The following is a 20,700-nucleotide window of genomic DNA, read 5'->3' as shown; positions in this document are numbered from 1 at the left end:
CGTTTTCGCCATCAATCACTGTTACGCCAAAAAGATTGTACTGAAAATCGTATCATTTAAAAATACAATCAATGGACCCATCTCAAACCCTGCCCTCTTTTCTTGATCTTCCCATCACAGCCGTTGCTTCCCTCGAGGCAACAGTTGTGAAGGATCAAGAAAAGAGGGCAGGGTTTGAGATAGGCCAATTGAGTTGACATCAGCCAGTGTTCGTTTCATCCTCAAATCAAATGGCGGTACATGTTCCTCCATCTTATTTACATATCCGTAACACAAAAATAATAGTTCCATTCTGCTATTTAAAAACTCCCAATATGGAAACTGGCTTAAACATTCCCTCTGAGTCACTAGTGACTTTGGTTTCCATAACGGTAGTGGTGGAAGGTGAAGAGAAGGTGGGCAAACTAATAAAGAGCATAAACCTCCTCTATATCTTTGATTTTATATCATCATCCTATATATTTCAATAATCAGATTGATAAGAGGGTATAATTGCCCAGAGGAAAAGGTGAGTATACATACTCAACTGCCCTGCTCACATTGCTCCATAAAACCAAAGACAAGTTAAAAGAGTATAAAAATTGTTGTAATCGAGAATCTGATTTAACTCCAGATCTCTTTTTAGAAGTCCATGTCAAAAAGGTGGAACTCTGGTGTGAGAATCAAATCCTGAGATTGGGAGTTGACTGATAAAGGAGTCTAGGGCCAGTAACGAGATTTGTGGGCCGCAATCAGTAATGCTCGACAGTGTAATCATGCCTTCTAACAAGGTTCCAGACAACCTCACTGCTGCCGGGCAAGGGGAGACAAACCAATGACTAGGTGCCACAATATCCCATTGATAACACAAATTATAGGCTGGGGGGGGGGGGGGGGGGGGGGGGACACACACACACAAGAGAGAAGGTTCTTCTTATGAGATTCCAACGCAGAGGTGGGGGGTCTTCACTGAGATACCATCTTTGGGTGCACAGGGTCTATCTTTCTCCTTGTCTCCATGGTCAAAAAAGCAATCTGGGACTCCTGGCCAGGCCCTCTTTGCCATGTCACTCATAATGATCTGAAAATCATAAACTGATTCTAGACCACCACTAACTGCTCTGAGGTCGTTAGAAAACACTAGGCAGCTAGACTGACTTCAAGGCAAAGTGGAACGTGCTGTGCAGGCATGTACCAAGCAAACAACAAGTCAAACTGCACACAGGAGTCTGCCAATCTGTTCAGGAACATTCCCTCGATCTTTTAACAGCTGATGGTTCTTCACTAGATTCATATTTACAGATGTATAAAAGGCACTCTTCTGGTAGATGGACCGCACAAACCAACAATGACCTGGAATGATGCACCGCTTGAAATCCATTCACTTTCAGTCTGTAAATTATGAATTTGGTCTGGCATGAATATTACCCAGACCGTCACAGACGTGCAAACCCCACAAGAGGCTGGCTAAAGCAAATGCTCAAAGCAAATGAATGGATTTCAATTTGTCTGATCAATCCCAAAATGATAAGCTTCTGGGTTGAGTGAGTGACCCCTAAAACTAGTCTTCGCTACAGTCCCCCCCTTCCATTCACAACACGCAGCTCGTTTACCGTTATTATGTGCTACAAAAAGATTTTAAAATGTACTTATTTGGGATTTTTTTTCTGAGACAAACTTATCTGTGCATGCAAGGTACTCCATTTTACCAGTGATATTTTCTAAGGGTAATGCATTTAATTTGAGTTATGTAATGAATAACTGCAATTTAATTAAATGTATTTTATGTACAGATATCCAATAAAATAACCCACTTTGTTATATTCTGGCTAAATTGCCAACACTGAACATTTTGCACAAAACCCCTAAATACAACCCAATGTGTAAGTGGTAGCGTTGAACAAATTCATGCCAGTAAAGAAATGTTGTCCAAAATGGTGGAAAAAAGGGTTACATTTTCACATAATGAGTTATAATAATAATAATAATAATAATACCACCTAGTGGCAAGGGGAAATATTATTATAGAAACATCTGGGATATCATGACACAAATTGTACTTACCTGCACTATTCTTACCCTGCCTACTTTTATACACTGCCTATCAAATTCATGTGTCGGTTCTATGCAAATTTTATCTCACTACTGTATGCACTGTAATTTTAAAAGAACTATTTTATCACACTTTTTACTTCTTACTGATGACTATTTTTAAACTGAATCATTTTAAACAATTTTTATTATTTGTATTACTGAATCAAACTGTAAACAGAGAGCCTATTGGGATGCTAGATCCTAATGTGAAACACTGTGATTTACCCTACCTACTTTCATACACTTCCAATGAAATTCATATGTCGGTTCTATGATGTTAGAGTGATGCTCTGTTGTTGTGAGCGACGCACTGCTCTGTTGTTCTATAAGGTAACTTAGAGTGTTAACACTTTGAATGCCATCCACGAGTTCTCGTGCTTAACCCCCGCGGGTTGAATGCCCACTCACGAGAATATTCGTTTTTCTTTTATTAGCGATCTGAAATCATATTGCATCAAGCGTCCCTACCGTTGGAGATCCAGTCACCCCAGGCGCTCAGATGTGGAAAAAAGCGCCCCCTATCGTCTCCCAGATGGTAAATCACCCTTTTGGATTGGACTCAATGAAAATGAAGGGGGGAAAAAACCTGCACTCCACATTTTACTTCTCACTCATGTAACCGGGGTCTACCAGAGTTCACTCTGGAGCCTCGGAGAATATGTGTTTTACTGTATACACGATGGATCAATCAAATGAGCGATTTTTTCGAATGGCGATTGGGAATTGGAATAAACCATTTGGATACCATCTGATCTCAGGTAAGGAATCTATGTTATCAGTGTTAGGATAATCAGACTAGTTTTCACAGAGATATACGCTTTTATGTGATTATGGTGATAGGCTGTTTGACTCTGCGCGCCGTCAGGAAATAGGAGACTCGATTTTCGGCTCGCCGCAAGAGCGTGCGTGCGTACACATATACTATCGATCATCTAGCGTTTATTTGAAAACGATTCATAAATAGGCCGAAAAATGACAACGTTCTAGAATATTCCAGTAAAAGGCGATTATCATAGAATGTGTTGTTTTTTCCGTGAAAACAAGTGATTTTCAAAATGCTAGAAAACGGAAATGAAGCGATAAAAAAACAATCTGCCATGACAATGTTGACTGGAAAATGAGTCTTTGATAAGCGACGGGCAGATTAGACACATAGCCATAATTTAAAACATAGATTAGGCGATATTAATGTTAACATTGGAGTGGATGTGGGCATTCAAGGGGGTAAAAAGGAAAACACGGCTGGCTCCCAAAGTGTTAAGAGCGATGGAAACTCAAAGTACTAAGAGCGATACACTGCTCTGTTATATATTTTTTTCTTTATTGAACAATCTTATCACACTTTTTACTGTCCGTTCTATCTTATAATTTTTGGCCTATTTTAAACTGAATCAAATCGCACTTTTTTACTCCATCTAATCTATTCTATTTTATTATTTATATTGTTGAAGAACTGTGATTTGCCTAACCTTGCTACCTCTCCATCTCTTTGTATTTACATTTTAAATTTTTATGCTCGCTTATGCCTGTATTTTTTACTGTTGTGAAGCACTTAAGTTATTATTACATAATGATTTGATTTGTTAATCATTCAAATTCAATTCTGAGATATCCTCTCCATTATGATATATAGTATCTGCGTAGATCTAAGAAAGAAAATCTCAAATAAATACATTCACAATTTCTAAGCACAAAACGATGTGAGAGGGGAGGGGTGCTTCTTCAACAGCTGTGAATAACAGTAGCCTCTCTCGACAGACTATCATGAATAGCGAGGAGGTCTTTCATGAGGGGGTTTCTTGAGTGCCTTCATAGTTCCTGGAACTATTTGTTGCCAGACAAGATTAAGCTTATTTGACATTCAATGAGGGACTATCGGAGCGTCTTCACATCTCCGTTATCAAATTAATATGTTGTTATACAGGTCAGGTCTGATCCTAGGCATACCTCCAATGTTAACTCTGCAACACATCATCTCTCCTGACCAGAAACCTTTTTAACTACCATTACCATCTACCCAACCAACCACGTATTTCATTCAGGTTCCACTATTAACTTTCTGTCTCAGCTGCAAGAGGTCTGGTAAATATGGAATTGTAAATCAAAACGATAACTGCAAGGGCAGATTGACTGCAAATAGATTTTATATTAATGACGTGTCATTAATATAAAATGTCTCATAGTTAACCTTTATAATGAGAACATAATCCCAGTATTTCTCAACCAAATGTGAAGCGTATAGAAGGCAGGCCCATCCAGCGCCACCGGGTTTGTAGTGAACAAGACCACGTTGAATACATATTCTGAACAAACGCATTGGAGTAGACGTGCATTCCCAGCAGACAAGACAGCCCATTGTCACAACGACAAGTTAGAAGTGGGACCTGTCGCTCCACGTGCACCGAATCCTCAACAGTGACTCTCTTCATAAGACCCCCCCCCCCCCCCCCAAACCTTCCGTTACGTTCCAGTGTGTAAAGCTCTTCACTGGCCAAAGGGAATGTACCCTGGATTTGGTGTGTTATGGGTGTTAATTTCGGACCCTGATCACTTACCGCCTAACAGGCAAGCTAAGTAGAGACTCTGGGAACACGGCCAAGATGTAGAGAAGGGAGAGATAAAAGTTGACGAGTTCTGAAGCACATTCAGATAACAACCTCTCGTTCTCCATCTCACACATACCATGTACAGCTATAGAGCATACACGCGCACACACACACACACGCACACACACACACAGGTCTGCGCTGGGTAAGAGGGGACTATCGGTAAGGGGGTTCTGGCGTGTGGAGGTAAGGGTATTCGTGCCGCTGGGGCATGGTTTGCCCGTGTGAGGGTGTCTGCTCATACGGTCTGGATGTATAGGCTCCCGTCGCGCCGTAAGCCCCCGCCGTGTCGTACGCTCCTGCTGAAGCCGCGTAGCCCGTGGTGTCGTAGCCGGTCCCCGCCGAGGCGTCGTAGCCGGTCCCCGCCGAGGCGTCGTAGCCGGTCCCCGATGAGCCGTCGTACCCCGTCCCCGCGGCCTCGTAGGTGCCCGGGGCGCCGTAGGACCCGGACGCGGCATACGTTACAGGTGGGGTGTACGTGGTGGGTGCGGTGTATGAGCCGGTGGGCGCCGTGGCTGTGGTGGGGGGTTGTTGTGTGTAACCTGTGGCCGGTGCCGTGGCCGGTGCCGGGGGAGGAGGAGGGGGTGGAGGAGGGGGATTGGTGTAGGCATACTGGAGGTACTGGTACTGCTGCTGGTACTGTTGGTACTGTTGGTACTGCTGCATCTGCTGGTAGTACTCGGCATAACACCTAAGAGCAAGGAGATGGATGCAAAACACACACTCAGCTGTGAGCTTGAGAGTCTACTAATGGAGGATCAAGAAAAGCTGGCGGGGTTTGAGATACATTTTCTTTAGCACATGGAATAAAGGAATAAGAAAGTGGTACAAAAAGGCTTAATTTGTGCAAATTTGTGTTGCAATGGTGATTGTGCTGCCATTCAAGGAACACACCGACATTATGGAAAATGCACTTACCGTCTTTTCCAGAGTCAGACAAGAAGATGAATACCAATTTCCTCTGTGCTTTCAGTAAAATGCTATCGGGCTGCAAGTTAATCTAGCATAGCACAAATGAATGTAAGTGGATACGGACCACTAGCTTAAAACTCCAGGAGAGGTGTTTTTGGCCAACAGCTAGGCTAGCTGGTTCGTATCCACTTCCATTAATCTGTGCTAGGCTAGGCTTGCAGCCAGATAGCTTTCTGAGGAAATTGGTATCCATCTTCTCGTCCGACTCTGGAAGACGGTAAGTGCATTTCCCATAATGTTGGTGTGTTCAAGTACGTCATTTTTGCTTTCTTTTGGCTACATGGTTTTGGGAATATTTTTCATTATATATATTTATTTCAGTGACTTTCCCCCTAAAAATGTATCCGATTCATCCCGATTTGATATTGGTTGAATGTTCCAGAGTCATACAGTAGTCTCCAGTTCCTAACACACACCTTGATGTCACTACTGTAGTGATTTTTCCCCAGTCCATAACCAGCTACACTTATGCTAATTACAACAGGACAGGGGTTTCAATTGCAAATTCACTGGTGGCACCTACACTAATAGACACGTTATGAACTGGAGACTATTGTATGTCATAAGCCTAAACCAAGTAGCCAACCAAGCTGTATTGCATGCACTACTCTTCTGGCAAGAAGATTAATCCTGTTAAACAACACTTTACTAGTATGAAACCTTTACTTTTGAGATGTAAATGTATTTACTCAGTTCTCTAAAATAGCACAGAACTTTCCCTATAAAGAAAATACAAATATTTTAACTATTATTTAAAATAGTACACAACTTTCCGTATTTATTCTCTAAAATAGCACTTTCCTATAGAAAACATGCGTTTACTCTTCTCTAAAGTAGAAAATCAATAGATGCATTAACTAATTAACTATGTACCTTGCAATGGGGTCTACCCCTTCAGCAGCAGCAGCCGGAGTGGCGTCTGTGGAGTCCTCGGGCCCCCCGGGTGGCGTGGGCAGCAGGGCACGGCGTTTGGGCCGAGCCTGAGGAAAGCCGGATCCCGGGACGGGGTCGGGGAGAAGGGGGGCTCGGTTTCCTCGAATTGGGCTGCGGTCCCGGTCACCCGCTGGCCCCGGTTTCCTCCCTATCTGCTGCTCTGCCAGAACCTTCCAATTCAAATAGAGTCATTTAGCTTTCTTTAAATAATAAATGATTAAAGTACACTACAAGGCCTCTGTGAGCTACGCTACATAAAGAGTCTAGTACAATTCATGATCTTGGCGTTAACACAGTTCTATCGGTGTTAAAAATGCCTAGGAGATGTAGAGCTATGCTGTATGAATAACTAATGTTTGACCAAAAATGTCAGATTGAACTTTATGAATTCCAAGTTCACAGATTGCCAGACCTTTAATAAATAGTTTCAGTCATAATTTGAGCAGTACAGCAATTCCTAGGTCAACCAACTCTGGTGTTGATTTGAGATGTCGTGATCATCCCTCATCATCATGCAATTATTTTTAAATGTATCTCCCTTTTTTTTTGTCTAGTTATTTAAAAAAATATATATATATATTACCATTATTATAATCTCTTTCTGAAACGGTTTGTTTGTTTGTCTGCCTGTCACTTTGTTTTGATGTCTGTTGTCCTTTGTATTCCTGTTTTGTTTCTAATGGAAAACTTTCAAGCACATATAATTTGTAAATATTGGTTGCACTGAAAAAACTCAATAAACAGATATATAACAAATAAAAAGTTATTTGAGCAGTAGAAAAAATAATCAGGAATGATTCATCAACTAAGGATGAAAGTTAAGGATGCAAATCTAGAAGGTCACCGACCCCCATTTCACTGAGCCAGAGGACACTTTGAAGTGGAGAGAAAGAACGGACAAGTCACCGTGAGATACTGCAGGAGACGGCTGAGGGAGAGAGCGGAGTGTGTGCGAGTGTAAAAGTCAGAAGTGCGCATACTTGGGGTCTGCTAGATCCAGGTGTGTGTGTTGGAAAGGCTCTGATACAATGCTTATCAATTGATTTTATAAATCACTACAAATTCAATTAATATAATTTGTTATAATTTGGCAAAGCACAACTGTAATTTCATTACAGCTCTCCTCTTCAATGAGTGTCATTAACCCACCTCTCCAGCAACAGATTGCATTCCATTTACAAAAGTCACATCATCAGAAGAGGCCCTCTTCTTTTTACTATGTTATGTAACTTGTACTGCATGTAATTGTTTCTTGTTTGTGTATTTGTATTTGCTCTGGTGGCAAACCATGTTTCCCCTCGGGGATTAAGAATAAACCGTACCATACCATCATTGTGGAAATATGGCAATTAACCGTTTAATGATAGGATTAGCCACTGGCAATTCTTACTGGCAATTAACTGTTAGTTAGTTTACCATCGACATCCCAATAGACCTGTCGCTAAACCACGCCCCAAAATAGAATTTGTCCAATCATATCACAGCAAAAATCCTCGCTGCAGAAAACTCGGTCAACACCAGAAAAGCCATTTGTGGGCTGCATCAAACCAAACGTCTGTGATCGAAACCACTGTGAAGAGTTCAGTTTATATGTTATTATCTACCTAATATCTGATGGTGAAACGCTGCGTGTGGGGTACCTGTAATTCGGACACCAGGTACCCTGAAAGACTGGATGGAGGAGTATATTTCATACCTTTTCCGAAGCCCAAAAGACAACTCGACAAATGCAAGCGGTGGATTCTGTTGTGTCGTCGACCACATACACAACTGAATGTGAAGACCATTAACATGGACACTTATGTTTGCTCAAAGGTAAGGTCAATTCATAAAGACATAATATTTGACGGCATGTATTAGTAAAGTAGACCAAACTATTACCGGTAGTTAGCTAACGTTAGCTGCAAGCTAGCTAGCTGGTGTTATACTAGCTAGCTAGCTACAGTGTTATCAACATCAACTTTGCGGTCATTCATTTGCGGTCTGACTTTTCTTCCTCGCTAGTTAGCTGGTGTTATCCTAACTGTCTTTTGTCCAGATGGGGAGCGCCGGCCTGTGGAGCAGCCTCCCCCAAGCCCAATGGAAGAAGGTGGACAAGAGGAGCGAGATGAACGATTGAGAAAACAACAAGCACAAATCGAATCACTGACGAGTATAAATACTGTTCTGAGACTTAATCAAGTACCAAATAGATTAACACCAGAGGTCTTGCAGCACAGCCGTGTAACAGCCTATTTCAAATATGCCACTGGATTCACTTATGATCAATTCAATAATCTATGTACTGTGTTTAATATACCTAGCAGTGAAACAGCACAGCAAACTACTGTAGCTGGTACTGTAGAGGTACTGTAGCTACTACTTAAGTAAAAGTAGAGAACTATTTGATATTGAATGTACTGTAGTGCTGAGAGACGGGAGTCTGAGGCGATGTCCTGAAGTCGTTCAAGTGGAAGGTAACTCCTTTAATATTAATCAGCACAACTACAAGATACAATACATTACTAGAAAGTAGGGCTGGGCGATATAACGATAAATATCGCGATATATTTTAATAATCGATAGAGAAAAATAGATATCGAAAAATAGTTTTTTTTTTTTTATCTGCAACAGGGCAGTTTTAAAACCAGAGACAGTGGACAGACTTGTCTTTCTTGCCTGCAACTTAAAGTAATGGCTTTGCTTGTCCAAATGACAATACTGACCAAATTGAGATTTATTTTTCTCGTCCATTTATTTAGTTTGTTTTCTAATTTAAAATACAGTTTGAAACCGTCTGTACACAGTAGGCTATGTGTGCTAGCAGAGCTAGACTCCAGTCACGAGTCACGGTGCACATGTGCGGTGGTTTGTCCACCAAAAAAGCGCCAAAAGATCGAAAATAAACTAGCAGAGCCAGAACTGTTCAACTCCCCTGGAGCCACAGCCAGCGGTTTACTTTTGCTTTTAAACCAGCTGCAGCCTGAGAACTGGAGTGTGAGGAGATGTAACACTAAAGATGGCGGCAACGACAAAGAATTGCTGCAAAATAAACATACCGGTACATCTGTTGTTTTATTAAAAAAAAATTAAAAAGAAATTAATACTTATACCAATTTCGATAATTATCGATAGAGAAATATGATAACATTATCATATCGTTATAGCGATATAATTTTTTGCCATATCGCCCAGCCCTACTAGAAAGCTAAACAGAATGCTTAAATAGGAATGTTAGAGGTTCTAGAAGGATCTACTATGTCTATGACATCATCACCAATGTTCCAGAATGATCGGCAGACCTAAGGTTCTAGAATGTTCTGCCATGACATCATCACACACGTTCCAGAATGTTGTATGCTAAATCTTTTTTGGGAGAGGCTCAGATAAATGTAGTTGAGTAAAATGTACATTATTTACTTTGAAATGTAGTGGAGTGAAAGTACAAAGTTCCCTATAATGAAAATACTCAAGTAAAGTACAAGATACAAGAACATTTATTTAAGTGCAGCCCTGACAGGAGGCTGAAGTCCTTGCTATCATGGCCGACTTGTGAGGCTAATAGTGTTTGAAGAGTTTCATTCCAAAATAAGGCTTTAAATTAGTAATGCAGTCAGTAGAGTGCAGACTGCATCCAAGGCATAACAATCTCTCCACTTTGCTGTTATTCACATTTTACTGGGTAGATAACGGAAACAACAGTTGCTGATATTGCAAATGTCAACAGACCAGGCTATTAATCCATAATGGAGGTACTAGAAGAAAGGTTCTAGTATTTAAATGTTAAGCCTCATCACATCATTCATTTGGCTACAAGAATATAATGTTAAATTACCATAGATGTATCACAACAACACATGATATTGTTCGCTATTCCAGCACTGTTTGTATTTTATATCGTACATCCATTTGTGTAACTGTAAATCCATGTATATTTATTGTATATATTAAAAATAGTGGCTATTTATGTACACTTTAGTTGTGGGTTTTCTTTTCTAATCAGAGTGATCTATCTTGAGAATGTGTTGTATATGCATTTATTTATATTTATATTAAATATAACTTATACTTAGTGTTATAAGAAAAGCTATGTCCTGTACCCATATACTGTGATTTACAGGTCTATTTTATTATTAGGTATTTTTACTTTGGTCTCTATCACTATACATTTATAGTTAGTGTAATCAATCATTTGACCTGATGTACACTAGAATGTGCAGCATACCATTCTCTGACGTCTCACCCCTTTATGGAGGATTGTTGGCATATTTACCTGGGTCACAAAAGAACCAACATAGCATGTTTACAAAAGAGGTGGATTATTCTGGGTGCAGAATGACAGCTCTCACTTTTTTCCTCATTCTAGTGACTAGTGACACAACTGTCGGGTCTAGCTCGTATACTGCGTTGGACCACTAGCCTAAACTAAATGTATCAGCAATAGTAGTAATCATGGATTATCGTCATAGTTCTTGTAATCTTCAATCAAGTCAACTGTAAGTAATGCGACGTTATCTATAGTTAATGCTTGCATCACCATGGAGGTCTAAGGTAAATGTGTATCTCATGAACGTACTTTTCCACTGCATATTGTAACCCTCTCTTGTCTGCTTCTAGATGAAATATTTGTGTTATCTTTAAAAAACAGGTCTATTACCGGCTGTGGTAAATCTCCCGCGGCCTAGCCCCTTTCGTGACTGTGAAGCAAGGCTTGCATCACAGTCAGGAAAGGGGCTGCCTGCGGCCATCGTCAACAGTCATTCACGGTCGACTTTGTTTGTCCGACTTTTCAAAGGGGGCGTGGCTGAGCGATAGGTCTATTACTACCATAGTCATGGCAATGGTCAATACAGAAGTGTGACAAATAAAATAACTGCAAACGCACCTTCTGTCCTTGCTGGAAAAACTTGGCTCTTGCTGCCTCAAACAGCGCTGTTGGGTCTACTTCTTTAGGAGCGTCGTTCTTATTTCCAGAGCCATCGTCAACGGGCGGGTCTTGGTATACCTGGTTGGCAACGGAACCGTACACCTGGCTGGCAAGAGCGCCGTATATAGCAGGGTTAACTCCTCCGTCTCCACCTTTGGCTGATGTGAGGCCTTTTAGAGCAGCATAGGTAGGGTCAAAGGTTGTGGTGTTGTAGAAGGAGTTGTGGACGCTCTGCTGAACCTGCAGGGAGGTTGAGATGACAAAAGACAAAATTATAATTTTCTTTTTGAACCTTGCTTAACCTTGATTTACCGGTTGAATGCCCACCATCCACTTCAATTCCATGATTCCATGATAAAAGACGTTTACTGGAATATTCTATCTAGAATACACAAAAATGTTGTAATTTTTCGGCCTATTTATTAATCGTTTTCAAATAAACGCTAGATTATCGATAGTATATGTGTACGTATGCACGCTAGAGACGCAAGCTTCCTCATCAGCGATCGCGCACACACACACACACACACACACACAGGGCAAACGCTGAGATCTCAGCGAATACAACTCTGATTATCCCAAGACTGGTAAAATAGATTCCTTACCTCAGATCAGATGTTCTCCAAAAAGATCATTCCAATTCCTGATCGCCATTCCAAATATCGATCACGCTTATTGATTGATTGAGTATTGGCTACTGTGAATATATATTGCAGGCTGATTCCCGTCCCGCGATGACTTCCATGTTGAGCAGACAGCTTGCCAGCACAAGGAACCAACTGGCTCCGCCTCTACATATCCCAGGTCAGTCTAAGCGACTGACCTGCAGTTACACAGGGATAGACGATAGGGAGCGCTTTTTTCCATTCTGAGCTCCTGGAGGAGCTGCTGTACCAACGGGAGACTCGGTTGATGAAATCAGATCGCTAATAAACAAATAAAAACGATATTTGTCGTGGGCACTCAGTGGGGGGCCTAATAAAACGAGATATGTCGTCCGTGGCACTGAAAGTGTTAAGCCTGAGCGGTCCGGTATGAGAATGACATCACGCCATAAATCCATCTCTACAGAATGTATGAATTAATGTTGCGTTTTTCTTCTTCTTCAAATGTAGCCAAGAGTAAAGACCCTAACACTGTCAAAACAGCAGTGTATATTTTCAGCACTACGTTTGTTTACAAAGGATTTTAAGTGTTAGTGAAATATGAGTTTAGAGAAATCTCAGGGCATAGAGTTGGAAAAAGGAGAGGATTGACGCAAGGATTTGGCGCAATCTAACTTGAGTGTAGTCCTTTGAGAGAAGAGACCCATGGCTTTCGATGGGCTTTCGAATAAAAAAGAAACTACACTTCCCAGCTCACACCAGCCCTCGTCAATCATCAGACTTCTTTTTCAATATTGTTTTCCCTCTTTATTTCCAGGGTCATATCTCACACGTGGACCGAACCTGGACGTTATTGCCATAAATTAGAACGCAGTTAGTTTCTCTACCTTTCTGTGAACGTCCAGCAAAAAATGGTGTTGCAATCCGATAAAGAAAATTGAGACATTTACATTATAAAAAAGTAACTGTACTTACAGTAGATTTCATTCACGGTTTTTGCTGCATGCCTGGTGATACTAAATCCAGATTGAACTCTGATCTAGATGTCCCTAGATACCAAGAACATGCAAATGGACCTTGTAGAAGTGGAGCAATCTTCCATATACTTAGGTATTTTTAGGCTGATTTTCTGAAAATAGGGCTAGGGTTTAAGAGGTTAAAGAAATCTCCAAATGTGGTATTTTGGAGGGATTCTTGACCATGTTTATCACTCGAGTGGTCAAAATGGTACAAATGGTATGGTAGAAATTGCTGCAACTTATGATAGATAATTGAGTAAGGGAATGGCCATCATACACTTCCATAATGTTCTTTTCAAAATGTTAATAGGCACCTAACCAAAACATGATTATTACAGATGTATGACTAAATACTTGACGTGCTGAGCTGCATCTCAAATTAATTAAGCTTTCAGATGTTTGACCTGCTGCTACTGTTGACCTGCTGATCTCCCCCTAAAAAAAAACCACACCCCTCCCCTAGAAGACAAAAACGGGTATCTAAGGGTTAATGAGAAACAGTACCTTGGACCACTCTTCCTGGGATTTTTCCTTTTTTGGACTGGATATGCGTTTACACACACAGGGATATATTCCAGGCTGTGACTACATTTGGCCCCCGTACTTAAAGATATATTCATCATTTGAATAACACTCAAGAATTTTTGGCTTTACAGCTTGGTAAAGAGAGTATTGTGTGCATGGAGTATGAACTGACCGATATGGGCAGTCCGGCGGCTGCTGCTGCGGCTGCTGCGAGGACAGCTGCCTGGCTCTGGTGATGCTCCAAGGACGCAGACGGTCTGGGGAGAAGACCTTCTCTGCCTCCACCTGAGAAGACAGGAGTAGATGAGGTGAGAGAGGACAAAGCTTTCGTATCCTCAATGACTGGAATACATTTTTTACGGCATTCTCCACAAAAGTAGACAAATAACAGCCAATTGTTTCACTGACATCACATGCTGAAAGGTTTACCAATTAGAGCTGATCATTTCACTTCACATGCTGAAAACAGCAAGCCCAGCCAGCAAACTAGCTAGCTCTGAACTCCCTATGAAGCCATGACAAGAATTCATTCCATTCATGGAAATAAATGGTATAAAATCTGAAAATCATTCGTATCCCAGAATCCAAGCCACATTCACCAGCAACATACATCCTTTAAGTAGATAAACGGCAGCCATATCAGCATTGCTAATGTCAGTGAATGTTTGCTACTCAATATTTAGACTACACATTTGGTCGTGTACAAAGCCTTTCAAACCATAGAAGGCAGGGTATTCAGCATGGCATTCAGATGAAATCACGACAGCTAACTGAAATATTAAGTAGCAAAAAGAAACTAAGCTATGTTAATCGTGTTTAGCACTTTGCTCAAGTATTTCCTACTTATGTTTGGATGTCAAAGGGATATGGCAGCTAGCAAGCTTATTTAATGTTAACTGCTTCATTACATTAAACAAAACTATCCTTGTTTTTACAGCATGGAATTATCACAGTTGAACACACACACACACCAATATAGTCTCAATGAATTTGGTAAACGCACGGTGTACCCCCACCTAATTCTGCGCCCCCGACCATGCCGAGCATGGCAGCGCCGGTGGCGTTGCCAGATCCCATGATCTGGTTGATCAACGGCTGAGCCTTGGACAGCTCCACTGACAATTGGCGACCCTTGAAAGTGGTCCCGTTGAGCCCATCGATGGCAATCAGGGCGTCCTCCTTCCTCTCCATATGTACAAATGCATAGCCCGCATTGGAGCATAATCTGGCTGTGGGATGGGGAATGAGAAGAGAGCTAAGGGTTAGTATATGACCGACTCAGATGGTCAACGTTACGTCTAGAAGTGCATTACATGCCCGAAACCTTACATGGAAAGATCCTTTATCGCCATCAAATCTTTATTTAAGAGGGCGGGGCTTGAGATCAATTACCGAGATGTACATAGCCACAGGTAGCATTAGAAACGGGGGCTTAGCGCAGATTAAATACCACCAGAGAGAGATAAAGGCTTAATTAAAGGTTCCACCAACCGCATTCTGGGCATGTTACACTCATGCAGTTTGGCCCGTTTACAAATGCAACAGGATGCCGTGGCAGGACTTTATGTTGGGAGGGACTTGATTTAGTCAAATTAAATGGGTCAAGTCAAGTACAGGCACAGTACGGCCAAGGTTGAGCCTCTTCTGATGGCCAAGGCCTAACTAAATTAATTGTTTGGTTCCTGTTGGTTGTCAGTTAAGGCCATGGTTAGGTAGGGAATTTATCTTATTTTTTCCCACGGTGACTATCGATAGGAAATGGTTTTATTTAATTAAAATGTTCACAACAACATGGATGCATGTACTTCAAAAGTACAATGTACAAAGGTAGTAGTATTAAAAATGCCAGCCCTAAATAATACTACTCACTAAATATCCTGACGTCAGAGAGCTGTGCAAATATTGTGAAATACTTGCTTTTTATATATTCTCATGGACTGCACTTTTTTACGTAAGGGATAATGTATAGCTACGAGGTCATTGTCGCAAAATAATTGACCGACACGGAGTTTAAAATACCGAGCCGCCTCGGCGAGGTGTTTTAAACGTCAGTGAAGGTCAATTATTTTGCGACAATGATCGAGTATAGCTATACATTATCCCGCTTATTACATGGCTAACTTACTAACAATATACCTAATTCATTTTACATCGACTCGCAACAACACTGGTTCTGGCTCCGCTCGTCGCTCCGCCCCCTGTCATCGCCGGCAGCAGAACACCGGCAGTGTCTAATTGTTTCAAGTTCAAGTTTCTTTAATAGTTGTCATACAGAAGTACAGAATACTTTCATACAAAATGCTTCTTACTGTTACGCTCCAGAGACTGTGCTAGACAAGATAGTATCAAATAACATAGTATAGCATGTAATTTAGAAGAAGAAAATGAGGTCACAGTGTTCGGTATAGACATATGTACAATGTTCTGAGTTACCATATAATATACAATACTATGCAGTGTACTAATGTACAGTACTATATAGTGCAAAGCAGAAATGGGATGAGGTACAATTTAGGTACAATTTACAGTAAGGTGTACGAGTTGTAGTGCAATCCTTCATCAATAAATATAAAGTGTGGGGAGTGGGTGCTACAGTGTGTTTGTTTAAAGTGGGTGTGTGCTATAAAGTGTGTGGAGTGGGTGCTACAGTGTGTTTGTTTAAAGTGAGTGTGTGCGTGTGGATGTGTGTGCTATGTGCGTTTGGTGGTTGTTGTTGTGTAGTGTTCATTGTTCGTTTAGCAGCCTGATGGCCTGGGGATAGAAGCTTCTTCTGAGTCTTTCTGTGCTCGCCTTGAGACTCCGGTATCGCTTGCCTGACCGCAGCAGTTCAAAGAGGCAGTTGTTCGGGTGACTGGAGTCTTTAATGATTCTCTTAGCCTTGCCCTTGCAACGCTTGTTGTAAATGTTCTGGAGGGTGGGAAGCCCCCCTCCAATTGTGCGTTCGGCTGAACGTGTCACTCTTTGTAGTCTGCTTCGGTCTTGTGCAGTGCTATTCCCAAACCAGGAGGTGATGTTGCCGGTCAAGATGCTCTCTATTGTACATGAGTAGAAGTTCTTAAGGATCTTCTGACTGACTTGGAACTTCCTTAGGCGCCTGAGGAAGTAGAGGCGTTGTCGTGCCTTCTTCACAACACTGTCAATGTGTGTGGTCCATGTCAAGTCCTCGGATATGTAGGCTCCGAGGTATTTAAAGCTGTTGACTCTCTCAACCGGTGCCCCGTCGATGCTGAGGGGGCTGTAGTCCTTGACCCCCGACCTCCTGAAGTCCACAATCATCTCCTTTGTTTTGCTGACGTTCAGGGAGAGGCTGTTTTCCTGGCACCATCCCGCCAGGACCTTGACCTCTTCCAGGTAGGCCCTCTCGTCGTTGGCAGAGATCAGGCCCACCACCACTGTGTCGTCAGCAAATTTGATGATTGTATTGCTACTCCGCTGAGCCACACAGTCGTGTGTGTACAGGGAGTAGAGGAGGGGACTCAGAACACAGCCCTGGGGGGCCCCTATGTTGAGGGTGATGGATGAGGAGGTGCAGTTGCCTGCTCTCACCACCTGGGGTCTGCCAGTCAGGAAGTCCAAGACCCACTGGCAGAGGTCATAGTTCAAGCCCAGGTCCCTGAGCTTGGCTATGAGTATGGAGGGGACTATGGTATTGAATGCCGAGCTGTAGTCGATGAATAGCATTCTCACATAGTTCCCCTGCCTCTTGTCCAGGTGTGATGCTGCTGTGTGCAGCACATGGGCTATGGCGTCCTCCGTGGACCTGTTGGGGCGGTATGCAAATTGCAGGGGGTCCATGTTGATGGGGAGGGAGGAGCAGATGTAGCCCTTTACTAGCTTCTCAAAGCACTTCATGGCTATGGAGGTGAGAGCTACAGGGCGGTAGTCGTTGAGGCAAGCAGGCTTGGATTTTTTGGGTACAGGGATAATAGTGGACTTCTTCAGGCAGGTGGGGATGACAGCCTGTTCTAAGGACAGGTTAAATATGTCAGTGAATACTGGGGCCAGTTGGTCGGCACAGACTTTTAGGACGCGGCCGGGGATGCCGTCCGGACCTGCTGCCTTCCTGATATTCACTTTTTTAAAGGTCCGCCTCACCTCATGCTCTGTTACCCTGAACACTGCGCCTCCATCAGCAGCCGATAATAAGATGTAACTCAACTTTGTTGATTTTTTTTTTTTTTTACTCAAAATAAATTTGGGTCGCACCTAAATCGGCAGGGTCGGTCGGCAACCGGAACCAAACAATTAATTTTGCATGGCCCAATCAGAGACTGCGTTTGCCAGGTTCCCACAGACCTCGCTGGAGATTAAGCTGCTTTCAGGCGAGACACAGATGAGGAACGGCTTCTGGACCAGCCAAGCTGCAGACTATCCAGCTGGAGGCTACAGGCTACATGATGAGCCACATTTTACATTACTGTTCAAATGTACTGCTTGAATTTCCTTTTTAACTGGATGCAGAAGTTATTTCAAGAACTATACAAAAAATATGGTATGTCATACAGACAGCAGGGAAAACTATGGATGGCAATGGGGCTCTCTGCTTGCCTCCATTTATCCCAGCCACCGCTTCTTCCCCTCCATTGTGGATGAGTCTTTTGGTATATGGGAAAGGAATGGCATAGATCAGTGGTTCCCAAAGTCGGGGTCGCGACCCAAAGGTGGGCCGCGAGCAGCCACGGGAGGCCCGCGAGATGATTTATAAAAAATAAAAAATAAAAAAAATGTCAGGCCACTGAACTTAGAAGCAGGCCAGGACAGTGTCTCTAGTTGTATTCTAAAATTCTATTCTATTGTATTCTAAAATGTGACTATATGGTTTTATATTAACTTAATAAATAAACAAAAACGTAAAAATCTACTTATTTCAACGAACATTTCAAACTAAATAACAGATTATGCACATAAAACGCTGAAAACAACCGAAGCAACAATAGTATTTTAATGAGGCTATTATTATTATCATTATTATTTTGCAACAAGTTAGCCCTCTCATAAATAGCACATATAAATGAATAACTAACTTGAACTAACTTAATAGGATTGAAGTGATATTTGGCTTAAAAAATCGGTCACCTGGCCCAAAAAAAAAAAAAAAAAGAAAAGAAAAAAAGCCCGACAATGTGCATTGGGTTGCGGCTCTCTGACGCCTTATTTTCTGGGTCCCGGCCTGAAAAGTTTGGGAACCCCTGGCATAGATAATATGAAGATTCTTTATATTTTAATATATATTTTTACACCTTCCTTTCCCCGAGTTGCCTGATGATATAATAATAATTTACACAACCCATCAGTGGAGATTATATGATCATGGGAGGAGGGAAGTGTTTCATTTTCCTTGATAACCAATCAGTTAGACGCATGACACCATTTATTTATTATATCACAATCGCAATATTGTCCACAACAATCACAATCTTTCACCAAATTGTGCAGCACTAATTTGTATATATTTTTGTAGAGCCCCGGGGTTTTTTTTTTTTTCATCTGGTTCGTTTCTGGTTTTCTTTCCTTTTTTGTTCTTGTTGTTTGACTGTTGAATTTGTTTGGGGAAAAGAATATATATACCGGTATATGTTTGAAAAAAATTATAATACGTTTATGGAAGGCAGAGCAACACACACCCACCAAACACCACAGCAGTTTTGCTGCCGGAAAGACAAAGTGCTATGGAAAAAAAGTAGCATTACAGCCAGCAGTTGCGTCTTTTGGTTTCTAAGCACCTCAAGGATTACAGCTACCACACCCCACACACACTGCAGTACACAATCATTACTCCTCTATTTCCACCATAGGAACACTTTCATAAAAGACACTATAAAAAGGTGATGTGCAACTGAACTGACCTTTGACCTTGTCACAGTCAAGAACTCTTCCAAAGGTCTGGAACAGCCCATGCAGGTCATCAGCTGTGCACAGTGAGCTGAGGTTTCCCACAAACACCTTGGTGGAGTTGGGTGGGCGTGCACGTGACTCCTCCACCACCAGTGGCCTACCCCTGTATTCTTTCCCATCAAGACTTCGTATGGCCCTGTAAAAAATAACAACATCACATGATTAACAGATGCTGTGACAACACTAAAGGGAGCTTTCACATAGGGGTGGGGGGGTATGGCGCCATTTCGAATTTGGGACAGTAGTGTTATATATATATATTAGGGCTCTCAGTTTATCACGTTAATTAGATTAATTAATTACACAGCAAATTACCGCGTTATGAAAAGTAACTAAAAATCTATTTACATTTTTTTTGTTTTTTATATACTTTTTTCTCTCGTTCATTCCATAAGAACGTAGAATAAACATTTATAAACTTTTTTTTTTAATGTCCATTTGCATGTTCTTGGTATCTGATTCTAGTAGGGATGGGTACCGAATTCGGTACTTTTGAGGTACCGAACCGAAACACGTCGGTACTACCGAGTATAGATTCAAGTGAGATACCGAAAAAAAATTACTTTTTTTTTTTTTTGCTTTTTTCTTTTCATGTCAACGTTCACACGCACAATATATGCTTACCTAGGATTTGACTTGATTCAACAACAAAGCAGTCGGAGCAATGGCAAGCCGAAACCGGTCGAAATTGTAGTTATTTGAAGTTTGGATTATTTTTTTCACGACTGAGGTAGGTAAATAAATTTTTTTGAGACTAAAGTACCGAAAAAAGGTACCGTTGGGTACCGGTATCGATTCACAGGTACCGGTACCGGATCAAATGTGAAAGGTACCCATCCCTAGATTCTAGGGACATCTATGGATCTCAGGGAATGTATTCCCAGTGTCAGAAATACTGTGTCCGTTACTAGGCTTGAGTAAATTGTAATGAACCAAATGAGAATATCAATTCAATTCATTTTTGACTGAATAACACCATGCTAAAATTTACCAGACCTGGAAAATCTAAGCAAATGAATAAAGGGAAGATGATTAAACAGAAGGTTTTGTAGATACAGTACTGAATTCTGCCATCCGGACACATGCAATTTGAAATATGATTATAGAATATAAAATATCAGGCCTAAAATAGTTATGCGATTACAAATACTGTAATTAATTAGATA

The 20,700-nt window shown here is 41.5% G+C and overlaps 1 protein-coding gene across 1 annotated transcript in view; it reads right to left on the bottom strand.

Moving 5' to 3' along the window:
- Nucleotides 1-886: 886 nt before the first annotated feature.
- LOC311233061 (uncharacterized protein) overlaps nucleotides 887-20,700 on the bottom strand; it is a 35,048-nt gene continuing 15,234 nt past the window's right edge. The window contains exons 4-9 of the mRNA XM_084319924.1: nucleotides 19,486-19,670; nucleotides 14,656-14,868; nucleotides 13,812-13,924; nucleotides 11,449-11,730; nucleotides 6,525-6,754; nucleotides 887-5,370 (exon numbers count right to left, since the gene is read on the bottom strand). Of these exons, the coding sequence (XP_084176050.1) occupies nucleotides 4,836-5,370; nucleotides 6,525-6,754; nucleotides 11,449-11,730; nucleotides 13,812-13,924; nucleotides 14,656-14,868; nucleotides 19,486-19,670 (1,558 nt within the window). The 3' untranslated portion in view covers nucleotides 887-4,835. The remainder of the gene's footprint in view (nucleotides 5,371-6,524; nucleotides 6,755-11,448; nucleotides 11,731-13,811; nucleotides 13,925-14,655; nucleotides 14,869-19,485; nucleotides 19,671-20,700) is intronic.

This window comes from Notolepis coatsorum, assembly GCF_963971535.1.
Source record: "Notolepis coatsorum genome assembly, chromosome: 8".
Taxonomy (NCBI): domain Eukaryota; kingdom Metazoa; phylum Chordata; class Actinopteri; order Aulopiformes; family Paralepididae; genus Notolepis; species Notolepis coatsorum.
The sequence above is the reverse complement of the archived record's forward strand: the minus strand, read 5'-3'. Positions and strand labels throughout refer to the sequence as shown.